The following is a 13,134-nucleotide window of genomic DNA, read 5'->3' on the forward strand; positions in this document are numbered from 1 at the left end:
TAGAGCAGACTGGAGGAATAACATTCTTCAGGGCTACATGTCTGCAAAGGCATGACCCCTGGCATGCCTGCAGAGCTGTGCTCTTCAGCAGACACCCGTCCTCCCTCCCCAGGGTGACCTGTGGCTGGTGGCAGGCAGTCTGCTCCTACTCCCTGGGTTTGTAGCAACGCTGCAGAGGATTCACGGCCCCTCAAGACACTGGATTTTCTCTTTCCAACCATGTGGGCACATGGAGGACATTGCAGTCTTGCCTGTGTGCTTGTGCACACTCCCACAAGGCAGTCCAGGCATGGTGTAAGATGGCTAGAGAGAAGATGGGATTTGCAGTTCTGTCAGGACCAGACATACCTGTAAAAAGATGATCCCTTTGAGACACTCTTCCCTGCTCATTTTCAAACCAATTTGCTATAATGCTATAGAGGAGATCCATATCAGATTCTGACTGTGGTGTTTGTATTTCTCCTCTTACGTGAGGCTGCTCTAAGTCAGGTTCCCTCAGTCTGACATGATTAACTTCCTCTGCCCAAGACTTTTTGCAAAATGGGAATGTTTAAACTTAAATTGCAATTTCAGGTTTAACAGAATCAATGATATAAAATGATGCAAGTGCTAAATGTAGGCAGTGGAAGGGATGGCTATTTACACACATAAATACACACACACACACATATATATCTCTCGACATATACCAGAGGTCTTTTTGTCGTGCTCATTGGGATACTGTCATTTTAGAAAGGGAGAGCTGTTACTTTTCAGGAATGGATATAATCCTAATCTGAAAGGGGAAGCTGGGCAGCCACGTGGTCGATACTGTACTAAGTGATGTGGGAGTTCACTTTTAGGCTCCCTATTTTTGACAGGACAATCCCAGAGAGAATATTGCCACATATGCTGTACAGCAAACGTGCAGTGAGTCTGACACATGGGGAACGTGCTGGATGTGCTGCACATCTGCAAGTTGACTCCATAGCGCATCCACAATAGGTCTGACACATCCAGATGCTGCACAGACTGCACATATGCAAAGGACATTTGTACTGTTCCAGCTGGGCTGTTGAACATCCAGAAATCCGGAACGGATATGCTGCGTTTGGCAGTGTTAATGGGAGAAGGGATAGGGAGAGACCCCTTTTTCTTTCCCATTAAATCCCCACCTGCTTTAATTTAGGGAGACAAAAGCACAGCTTTGTTTCCTCAAAACGCTTTCTCAGGATGTCAGTTTGTAGCTGGATACGTTCTTTGCGCAGAGTAGTTTTTCTTTCCTTAGCATGCCGGTATGTCAGACATCTGAAAATAATAGTGAATCCAGACCTTTATATCTGCACGTATATCCCAATCTCTCTTGTGCTGTGACCTTTCTCTTACTGCCTCTGTAGAGGAGCCCTGACAGCCGAGAGCTGAAAGAATAACCACTTAAACAGACATTTATTTCAGAATATGTTTCTGAGGATTATCTTGATTCGATCAGTTAGTTCTGCGTAAGATAACATGTGGACAGCTGCATGCATGCTATTAAGAGGAACCCTCCCTAGAAGAAAAAATAACTAAATTACCTGCATCCCCCATAAACTGTGTTTTTGCCCAATTTGCTTCCAGTCTTTTGCCAGGAAATTTGATTATTCATTCACAGAACAGAGACGATGTTGTTATCAATTAAGCTTTGCTTCTAACAGCTTAGACATGGGTGGTTCATTCTCTCTTAATCAAGTGCTGTGTCTACACTAGATTACTTTCTATAATTTCCCATCATTGGTACCACCAGCGTAGCTCTATTTGTAGCGTAACCATGTAGACCAGTCACCAGTGCTTTATTTATTATGGCTAATAAACCTGTGAGATGCAGTGTTTAAAAGGTACCTGCTGCTCCTTTCACAGGCCTAGAGACAGATCACTGCCTCTCCCACTGCTGGAGCCCAACAGCACCAGCACGGGGAGATTTCAAGCTACACAGTGCAGAGGGAATGATACATTCACACACAAGATCCCTTCACCTTATGAAGAAACAATTTTCTGTAGAATTACAGAAACCAATTTCCGCAGCCTCTGTTATTAACATGACACATATTTATATATATATATCTCTAATGTGTGCATATATTTGCATACTTCTCTCTGTGTATGCATGCATACATTTGCTTTCAGCTATGCCTGCTGCTAGCCTTTTGGGCACTGAAAGTAAAGTTGGTGATTACAATTTAATTTTCTCTTTCACAGACGTTATTTGGATTACAACATTACTTGGATTGCAAGGATTGCAAGCAAATGTTTAAACAAAGCTTGATTCTGGAATGTAAAAAAAACCCTCATGTATTCTCTGCATTAATACTAATGAGTATTCCTATCACATCTGCCTTCCTAATTCTTAAAGATCTTATCAAGGGATAACCACGATGGGGCATTTCAAAGCATAAATGTGTGTTGAGAACATGGATCTCATTGAAAGGCATATGCATTGCACAACTCATGGACACATTTCTGAAAACGGTGTGACAGATCTTTCACAGATGAGAAACTATGGCACATAGATGAATGCTTAGTAAGTCTTGTTTTTAAAAACTAGTTTTGGTTTGAATTGGCGGATGCCTTGCAGAGTCTAGTCTAGTTAAAAAGGAAGGTTCTGAAAGCATCTGAGAACTGCCCCTTGATGCCATCATTTAAAGCGTGATGGTTACTGCTTCTCTTTTGCCATGCTGACTGAGAGCCTGGTTCCCATCTTATGCATTCTTTGTTTTATGATGACACCTCTGTTTCCTATCCTGCAGTAAGACTTCATAATATTAAACCTTGTTCAAACACAGAGAAAGAAATACCTTCCTTCAAAGGCTTTACACCCTAAGAGTAAGGCCAAAGAAATGGGTGTAAGGGAGGAAATGAGTACATGATGAAATCAGTTAGTAATGCGTGTAGTGGTTTCAGCACTCAGCATGATAGTTTTTTGGGGGAGGATATTTTTGGTACACATCAGAGGGTGTTTTTCAAAGAATTTGAAGAACTTCAATGAAATATTTGTTGATGTCCATGGAGACCATCTGTGAAACATAAGAGCATAGGAGGAAACATGAAGATGTTTGTCTAAAAATCTGACAAATGGGTGAGAAAAGATGGCTCAGAGGTGAGCAATGGCGGATAGAAAGGGGAGATACCGCTGAGGGCCTTAAAACAAAGCTTGTCTGTGCTGGAGCAGAGGAGATGGAGCCAGTGGATGCATGTGAAGAGCTGGGTGCTGCTGTCAAAATCAAAACCTGCTGGAATTCACAATACTGCCCGAATTTGTCTGCAGCTAATTTATGAAGGATAGATATTAAACTGCTGGCAATGTAAGCTGACCAACACATTGGTGAATGTGTTTCCTATGTGGATAGGTAGGCTTTTTCAACATCCTCTCCTAAAAGAATCTTCAAATGGTACACTGAAGCTGTGGGACTATCTAGAGAAAAATGGAAATCAAACATTGTTTATGAATTGGAGCTGTAATGTGATGTCAACCATCTCTGAGATAATGAGAAGAAAGAAGAAGCCCACGATAGCCATGCTAAGCTTGAAGTGAAAGCTAAAGCTTGCAAGGAAATGCTGGAAGGCAAGATCAAGATTGTAATAAGGAAAGAATCACAGAATCCCAGGTTGGAAGGGACCTCAGGGATCATCTAGTCCAACCTTTCTAGGAAGAGCACAGCCTAGGCAAGATGGCCCAGCACCCTGTCCAGCTGAATCTCAAAAGTATCCAGTGTGGCCGAGTCAACCACTTCCCTGGGAAGATTATTCCAACAGTTGACTGACCTCACGGTGAAATATTTCCCTCTTGGGAAATTCGGAATGTCCCCAAGAGCAACTTGTGTCCATTCCCCCTTGTCCTCTCCATGGGACTCCTTTTGAAAAGGGAACCTCCATCTTCTTTGTAGCTGCCCCTTAAGTACTGGTACATGGGGATGAGATCCCCTCTAAGCCTCCTTTTCTCAAGGCTGAACAAACCCAGCTCTCCCAGCCTATCCTTGTATGGCAGCTTCCCAGTCCTCTGATCATCCTGGTGGCCCTTCTCTGGACCCCTTCCAGCCTGTCCACATCCTTTGTGTATAGCGGGGACCAGAACTGTACACAGGACTCCAGGTGTGGCCTGACAAGCGCTGAGTAGAGCGGGATAATGACTTCTTTATCTCTGCTGGCGATGCCCTTTTTGATGCAGCCCAGCATCCTGTTGGCCTTCTTGGCCGCAGCAGCCACTGTTCGCTCATGTTGAGCTTTCTGCCCACCAGGACCCCAGGTCCCTTTCCACAGAGCTGCTCTCCAGCCAGGTGGATCCCAGTCTGTGCTGCACTCCTGGATTATGTTTTCCCAGGTGCAAGACCTTACACTTGTCCTTGTTGAACCTCATAAGTTTCTTGCTGGCCCACTCCTCCAGCCTATCCAGATCTCCCTGCAGAGCAGCTCTCCCTTCTGGAGTGTCTACTTCCCCACTCAACTTGGTGTCATCTGCAGACTTCATCAGGCTACACTTGATCCCGTAAAAGAAGATGATCAATGTGAAGTATGTGCATTTTTTGAAAACAGAACCAAGTACAGGAATGCATGTGAAAACTCACCTGTGAAGGAAAGATTTTTAACTGAGCACACCTAATCAGAAATTCCATTTTCTCCATATTTATCTAGCATAAAGTGGCTCTGCTTTCTTGGGTGTCTTTGATTGGGAGTATCACATTTTAAATCTCCTTTGGTTTATCCTGTGAATTAATTTCTTAGATCACAGAATCCCAGGTTAGAAGGGACCTCAGGGATCTTCTAGTCCAACCTTTCTGGGAAGAGCAGAGTCTAGACAAGATGGCCCAGCACCCTGTCCAGACAACTCTTAAAGGCGTCCAACGTGGCCGAGTCAACCACTTCCCTGGGGAGATTATTCCGATGCATGTACGTTTGATGAAGAGTGAAGTGCCACACTAAGTAACAAGTTCCATGGGGCTGATGTGACTTTTAGCCTGTTTATAAAATACACGGTGTGTTCATCACCTGGCTTTTCTTTTAAAGATGAGCCACCAGCCATTACGTAGAAGCTCAGGAAATACTTTGAACAGAATGTAAATGCTGTTCCTTAAAACTGCACTGCAAACACCGATTGCCTTCCTTCCCAGTAGCCCTGGTGTTGCTGGGTTTGTCCTACAGCTCTCTCTGTCCCAGGGTCACACACTGTTAAGTTAGTTTTAGAACAATAAATGTACCCTGTGTCTAAGAATGCCTTCTATTTCTTGTCAATGAGACATTTCAGCTTTTAGATATGTTTAGATTGAAAAATTTGACACAGACGTAGGAATAAGAGACACAGCAAAGCAACTTGCCAGCTGTCATTAAGGAAAAAATTGTCCTCTGATGGAGAGGGCAATGCAGCTATTGCCACATTATCAGCACATAGGCCTGAGCTACAAAAAGAAGTAATAAATAAGGGAGGAACAGAGAGGTGAAGGCAGATAAAAAAGAAGAAGGAAGGAGGTGAAACCTGCTTCCAGCTGACAGTTTTTGCCTTCCATTCACTTAGAATAAAACTATCCAGCTTGCAGTGGTGTTCCTTAAATAGCTTTGCTGAGGGTCTTGCATTTTTAGCTAAACACAGTCAAGGCAGGATCCAGCTTGCAGATTAGGATTTGTAGATTGATATATCTGCATTAAGTTATCTGCCTATGAACCTGATATTTAAACTCCCATTCTTATGTGAAGAGACACAATTAATTCAGTTCATGAAACCCAGAGAGCTTTTCAGCTTATTGCAAAGCAGATACCTCCACTGGTCACCTGCATAGCTCTGAAGGCTTCACTGGACTCATGGAGTTGCCTGAAGATAGGTGTCTAATACTGTTCAGGATTTCCTATGGTATCAGAGACATCTGCACAGAGCAAGCACATATAAAACAGGGCTTAGAGGGGGCCATGCTGTTCTGGTCAAGGCAGATATCACAGTCTACAACATTTGAAAATACATTGGACACCTCTGTTTAGACTCCTGAGTCCTGACCTAGGTCTCTATTTTTCATAAGGGGAGCTTATCTTAAGCACCTTCTTGTAGACACCTAAATATAGGTTTCTTAATCTGCAAGCTGACTCCCACATTAGGCAGCATTAGATAAATGAACTAATGCTTGTATTAAGAATGTGGCTGTTTGCTCCAGTGCACCTTCGTAATGATTACGTGTAATGTCATGAGCATAAAGCACTGGTTTCTCAGCCTTTTATATAAAATAATTGCATTCCAAGCATATATATCTTGTGAAAATTCTTCATGACTTATAATGAGTCTAGTCAGTGCTAATTATGCTTACCTTTTAAAACCCTGCTTTAGCTGCAAGACTGGGGGTGGACTATGGCAGTATTAAGAATGATGCCAGTTTGACAGTGTCTGTGATTGTGTCTGCACACAGGGCACTGGCATGACACTGTCCATTCTTTTCTGAAAGCCATTCATTGCTCTGCCGCCTCCTTAAATTTAGGAATCGATCCAAGTATAAATTCTGAAAGCCCGTAACGCCACCGCTGCCACCGATTCACAAATGCATCTGGGCGAAGCCGCACTAGAACAAGCATTAGCACTTAACTCACGGACCTGTGTGCTGGCTGTGAAAGCTATCAATTTTTGGGCTTTAGTTATGTTCAGAAGTACAAGTGGGGGAAAAAAAAAAATGCTTGTTACTGCACTGTATCGCTAGAGCCTTCATGGAGGTGAACAATTCTGCTGTTAACACCACCTTGCTATTTATGGCAACACTTCACTGAATTCATGGTATTCATTATTCTGTATGGCTTTTACTCCTACCCATCGCTCAGGAATGGCAGCATGTAGGTTCTCGCTATTGTGCACTTTGTCTCACGCCATCATTGGTGCTGTGCGAGGGCGCGGGTCCACGGGAATAGAGGGTGTGAGTCTAGGCGGTACCGGTCGATTCCTGCTCCAGACCCTTCAGTAAGGAGCCATCATCAGGTTTCTTACTCTCCAAAGTGGAGCAATGTTTTGTGTTTTCTCACATGGAAATAAGTTAGTAAGAGACGTCTCTCTGCAGAGGAGAGCTTCTCCTCTGTATTTTAGTGCTGAATTAATTTCCTCATGTACATCGGTGCTATCAGCAAGCCAAGTTCACACGTCCTGCTCTGTACTTGGGTAGAGGTTTATTCACTGTTTTTATATTTATGGAAAAGTGGAAAGTAAAGCCATCAAATGATTACCAGACCTCATAAAAGCAGAAGATATTTTGATATTCTCATTTAGTTTGCTATGGCCCTAAATGACTGCTAGTGTAGGATGTTGGGGCTGTCTCTTTCCTAAATATAAGAAGAAACTCCATATTAACCATTGTGTTAGAATAGAGTTACTTAAAAGAACAAACACGTGTACAAAGTAGGAGGGAGGTAAACTAGTCAAAGTGTCTCAATTTTAAGATTAGATATGAGAATTCTGTATCTGTAGTAAGAACAAGTAGCAGTACAATCTCCATGGTGAACCAGAGGAGGGAAGAGTCCCCTGCAGTGTCAGGGAGTGCCGTGGGTGGCAGTGCTGCATGGCCAGTTGGGTGTCCTGCTCTCTTCTGCAACCTCAGGGTCAGTGTTTCAGGTTACCTTACAGGCACTGTCATTTTTATGGTTTGAAAAAGAGTTTTGTGCGCTGCCCACAGCTGCAGAAGAAGAGACTGAGACACCTGAGGTGTCTCATAGCCAAATGACCGGGAGAAGGAAACCACGGGCTTGAATGCATTTTGTCCAGTGGCTTTCAGGTCTACCAGAAAGGTAGATCTACAGCTGCTGCGCACCCCTTTGTAACTGATGCTTTTCCTCACAACTTAATTTCCCCTCAGAATTTCAAAAGCATATGGTTTCACTGTTGGAAGGATGTGTTTAATCCCCTTTTCCATGATGTTGTACTTCAGTAGCAACACCTAAATTATTTCTGTTTGTTTTTCTCCGCACGCCACCGCCCTACAGAAGTCATTTGCCATGGGAAGTTATGGCACTGCTTCCTTCACAAAACCTATGTGACACAGCAGCAATTTCAGGTGCACGTTTTTTGGGTGGTTTTTTTTAGGCTTTTTGTAAATGTATGTGATTTCCAGAAAGTATCTCATTCCTGACAATGTGGATAGGGACTGAGATGAATAGAGGTGGTTAGCATCTTGTACAGACTGAAACACAATTTTTTGAAAATTTTTGGTCAAAATTAATGTTGTTGTTAACGACATATTGCTGGTTCGCAGGGTGACCAATAAAGAAAAATCTAAATATACAAATGATGCAAAAATATTTCTTCTGATTATTTCACCTGCCTTAGAGAATATAAAGGCTTGAGGGCAAGTGAAATTATATAGTACTATAGTGTGGAGGATCATTTAAATGAAGACATTTTATTTGATTTAAGAGTATGAATTACGAATCACAATCTGAGTAAAAGAAAATTCATGGATTCACTCTCTCCTATGCGCCTGTGAGATTTTACTCCAAGTATGATTTTTAGCCAATCAGACACATCTCCACAAAATCAAAGCAGACTTGACATGGCTGATATTTCAAAGATTTAAGAGAGAAGCTGTATTTTGAGTTGTTTGTTTTCACAAAGAAATAAGTATATAATGCCAGCTTTTTAAGAAAGATGCTTTTTAAAGAGTCCATTGGAACAATTGAGACTGATAGAAGTCAACACAGCATTCTCGGTTGGTCTGTATTCTACATAAAAATTCTTGTTTCCAGAAAAGCAAACTCCTATCGCTGTCCAATAAGCAGGCACTGAATAGTTCAGAAATGGTAGTGGAGAGTTTTTACATTGTGTTTTAATTGAAAAATATGAACATATTTCCAAGCATTGTTTTGTTGAACCCAATTTCAATTTATTAGTCATCCATTTGAATACTTAATTATTAGTCATTTAATTAAGTAATTTTAACAGATCTTTCTTACCATCAACCCTAAGTGCAAGAGACCAGTTTTACTTCTGTCCCTACAGTTACACATAGTGCGTAAGTACTTTCTAACAGCAAAAAATATTAGGAGAGAATTAATTTCATTTCTTTAGGTACTCCTGGGTGTTTGCCCCTGTGCATCACAGCGCCTAACGCTCTGTGCTTTAACAGCTGTAAGCTGAATGCATCTCTTACTGGGCCTGTCTGCTCAGGTTCTTTGGAAGAGTATTATGGGTAGCATATTCTGCCACTATTACAGATCCAGGTTTGCTTTATTTTCCTATTGTTTGTTTGAATTTTCCTGCTTAAGTAATTCACTTCACTCTTCTCTGGAAGTTGCCAAGGAACATCAGTTTCTAGAAGTGTTTATATACAATGCTGCTGTTATACCACTACTGTTGTTGAAGGAGCCTGCAAGACAATACCTGTTCTTTTAAAAAAGCAAATTTGCTCTGGGGAAGGGATGAATACAAGGTCTGAATCTTAAATACTGGATGTTTAGGCCCAGCATACTGAGAAATTGCAGGTATATATTATAAGGCTGAGTTATTTTTATTGTTTTGCTGGAACAGATTACTATTTTCAGCCTGGCTTGGTGCAGTTATTGTTTACTTTCTGGCCTTTGGTAGCTGAAAATGCCTGTAGATATTAATATAGTTCCCTTCCCACAGGGTATCTAGTTTCCATAGGTTAGCTGTCACCAGCCGACATCATCCAACCGCATGAGGTTTTACATAATACTCACTGGCTAAGCCTTCCTAGGAACTGTTTTTAACCAATTTGCAGGAAAGCTTGAAGATCCACTGCAGTGGTGTCCACCTTTTATTAGCACATCAAAATATTTCCTGAATACTACTTTATGATACGCACCTGTTTGGGAAAAAAAAAACACCACCAGGCTTGCTGTCTATATGCTCTTAGGTAGTCTGTGATCCTGGAAGAAGGCTGTCTTAGAGAGAACCGGGAAAATAACCATAGCACAAAAGCTGACCAGAGGCAAGTACTGTGTAACCGATAGGCATGACATGGTTTAGCCACTGAATGTTCATTTTCTACTTCTAGTGTAGGCTGAACTCCTCTTCACTATTAACTTCTGGAATTCAATCAGAATGAGATTTTATTTTATTTTATTTTATTTTATTTTATTTTATTTTATTTTATTTTATTTTATTTTATTTTATTTTATTTTATTTTATTTTATTTTATGTTATTTTATTTTATTTTATTTTATTTTAATTAATGCAGGGGTAGACCAGGCATTACCACAAGAACGTCGAACTCCTGTTACTCCATCCTCTTCCTCTCGATACCACCGTCGCAGGTCCTCAGGGTCACGGGATGAGCGCTATAGATCGGGTAAGTAGAACTGAAGACCACAGAATTGGAATGAAAATTTGAAATGTCTGGTTCTGTTCTTTGTTTTTTAAAAAATAATTTTGTTGTAAATTCATGTAGAGGCTATACATGAGAAATATTCATTGTGCAAATACAGAGACACTGTCCAAGCATGCAGGGGTGGAGTTACAAAGCCAAAGTACATCTGGAATTGCATCTGGCAATGAATGTGAAGGGCAGCAAGAAGGGCTTCTACAGGCATGTCGGCAGCAAAAGGAAGACTAGGGAAAATGTGGGCCCACTGCTGAGTGGGGCAGGGGACCAGGTGACAAAGGGCATGGAAAATGCCAAGATATTTAATGTCGTCTTCGCCTTGGTCTTTACTGGTGAGTCTTGCTTTCAGCAATCCAAGGCCCCTGAGACCAGTGGGAAAGTCTTGAGCAGTGAAAACCTGCCCTCTGCGAAGGAGGATGAGGACAGGGAACATCTGAACAAACTGAACGTGTACAAGTCCATGGGACATGATGGGATTCATCATTGGCCAACACCATTGTGAGGCCACTCTCAATTCTATGAAAGGCTGTGGCAATCAGGGGAGGTTCCTGAGGACTGGAAGAAAGCAAGATTCATTCCTGTCTTCAAGAATGGCAAGAAGTAGGATCTGGGAACCTACAGGCCAGTCAGCCTCACCTTGATCTCTGTGAAGGTGGTGGAGGAAATAATCCTAGACACTGTTCTTAAATATATGAAGGACAAGGAGGTGATTGGGAGTAGTCAGCATGGATTTGTGAAATCCCCTTATTAAGTTGACCAACCTAATAGCTGCCTGCTATGAGATGACTGCCTTGGAGGTTGAGGGAAGAGCAGGGAATGTTGTATGCCTTGACTTTAGTAAGGCTTTTGACAGTTTCTCTCATAACATCCTCATTGACAAACTGGTGAAATACGGATTAGATAAGTGGACAGTGAAGTGGACTGAAAATTGGCTGAAGTGTTGAGCTCAGAGGCTTATGATCAGCAGCATAAAGTCCAGCTGAACACCAGCCTCTAGTGGTGTACTCTAGGAGTAAATAACTGGCTCCAGTACTGCTTAATAGCTTCATTAGTGACCTTGCTGGTGAAACAAGAGTGCACCCTTCACACATTTGCAGATACCAAACTGGGAGGAGTGGTTGATATACCAGATGGGTGTACTGCCATTCAGAGGGATCTGGACAAGCTGGAGTGGGCAAACAGGAATCTAGTGAAGTTTGACAAAGGGAAATGCAAAGTCCTGCACCTGAGGAGGAATAACCCCATGCACCGGGGCAGAATGGATAACAGCTTGGCAGCAAAAGACTGGTGGTTCACAAGGTAAACATGAGCCAGCTGGGCGCTGGTGGCAAAGAAGGCCAACAGCCTAAAAGGAATGCTGCCAGCAGGTCAAGGGAGGTGATCCTTCCCCTCTGCTCAGCACCAGTGAGGCACATCTGGATGCTGAATCCAGTGCTGGGCTCCCCAGTACAAGGGAGAGGTGGACATATTGGAATGAGTCCAACAAAAGACCACAAAGACGGTTAAGGAGCAGAGCCTCTGTTATGTGAGGAGAGGCTACAAGAGCTGGCGTTGTGCAGCCTGGAGAAGAGAAGGCTCAGGGGAATCTTACCCATGTGTGTAAGTACCTCATGGGAGAAGTAAAGAAGGTGGAGCCAGACTCTTCTGAGTGGTGCTCAATGATAGGACAAGAGACAGTAGGCACAAACTGAAATACGAAAAATTCCATTCACGCATAAGAAAAAACGTTTTTACCCTAAGAGTGGTTAAGCACTGGCATAGGTTGCCCAGAGAGGTTGTGGTGTCTCCATCCTTGGAGCTATTCAAAACCTGACTGAGCATGGCCCCAGGCAGTCTGCTGTAGGTGACCCTGCTTTGAGCAGGTTGTTGGACTGGATGATCTGCAGAGGTACCTGCTGGCCTCCACCAGTCTGTGCTTCTGTGGCGCAGCTGGATTTTATTGTACTGATTCTAGTCTGATGAATAACATAAGAAAAATATCTAATTTGAAGTATAGCAAGTTGTGAACATCATTATGCCCTAAATAGAAGCACTGATAAAGGGAAGATAAAATGAATTTCAGAGCTGAACAAAAGGGTAAAATCTCATTTCCAGATGAATGGGATCCAAGTTTCTTCATAATGCTGCTCCAGATATGACACACAGTGAAGGAAGTGATTGTTTTACAACTGAAGGAAAAGTGAGCTCTGAAGCTTCTTTACTCTTATATTTGAATGCATAAACTGCATGTACTTACACCTTAACTGGATGAAGGATAGGTGTGCTCAGTTGTTGTTTCAACTGTTACAGGCAGTGCTGCCGTGTAAGTGCCCTTCTCAGATGACAGCCAGGGGCCATGGGCTGGTTTGTCTGCTGCTGCCTCTCTTGCAGCTGCAGAATAAGGGAGCTGTAGACAGCAGCACCACTGTGGCAGAGAGACCCTTGCGAGCTGAGAGTCTGGAGCCAGGGACTAATGGGTGTGGACAGCGCGGAGGAACTCTCGAAGTTCTGGACTGTGTTTGAAAGATGCATCTTGCTGTACACAGTCAGACACATTGTGCTGACACAACTGGAATATTATAAAGAACTCCTTATTAAATCTTCTTTAACATACTTCTGGTTCATTCCATTAGTCAAAGAGCTTGCCAATCCCATTTAAAATAAAGTGAAACGATAAATGTTGGCAGAGAAAGTTCATGTATGTCCAGACCATTCTGATAAATTTGAAAAACTCCCCTCTCTCCTCAGAAACCTTGGGTTCACTCTGTAGATGCTGCCGGTTTTTTGTCGAAGAATGGTTGTGTGATCTGCATAATTATTCCTTGATATATAAGCTCCTAGAAGCTTC

At 42.5% G+C, this 13,134-nt stretch overlaps 1 protein-coding gene across 4 annotated transcripts in view; it reads left to right on the forward strand.

The window, feature by feature from the left end:
* Positions 1-13,134, forward strand: part of DIP2C (disco interacting protein 2 homolog C) — a 333,846-nt gene that overhangs the window by 181,107 nt on the left and 139,605 nt on the right. For all 4 annotated transcript variants that reach the window (XM_064444999.1, XM_064445000.1, XM_064445001.1 and 1 more), the window contains one exon: positions 10,164-10,274. In XM_064444999.1, the coding sequence (XP_064301069.1) occupies positions 10,164-10,274 (111 nt within the window). The remainder of the gene's footprint in view (positions 1-10,163; positions 10,275-13,134) is intronic.

Source organism: Phalacrocorax carbo, chromosome 2, assembly GCF_963921805.1.
Source record: "Phalacrocorax carbo chromosome 2, bPhaCar2.1, whole genome shotgun sequence".
In the NCBI taxonomy this organism is placed as follows: domain Eukaryota; kingdom Metazoa; phylum Chordata; class Aves; order Suliformes; family Phalacrocoracidae; genus Phalacrocorax; species Phalacrocorax carbo.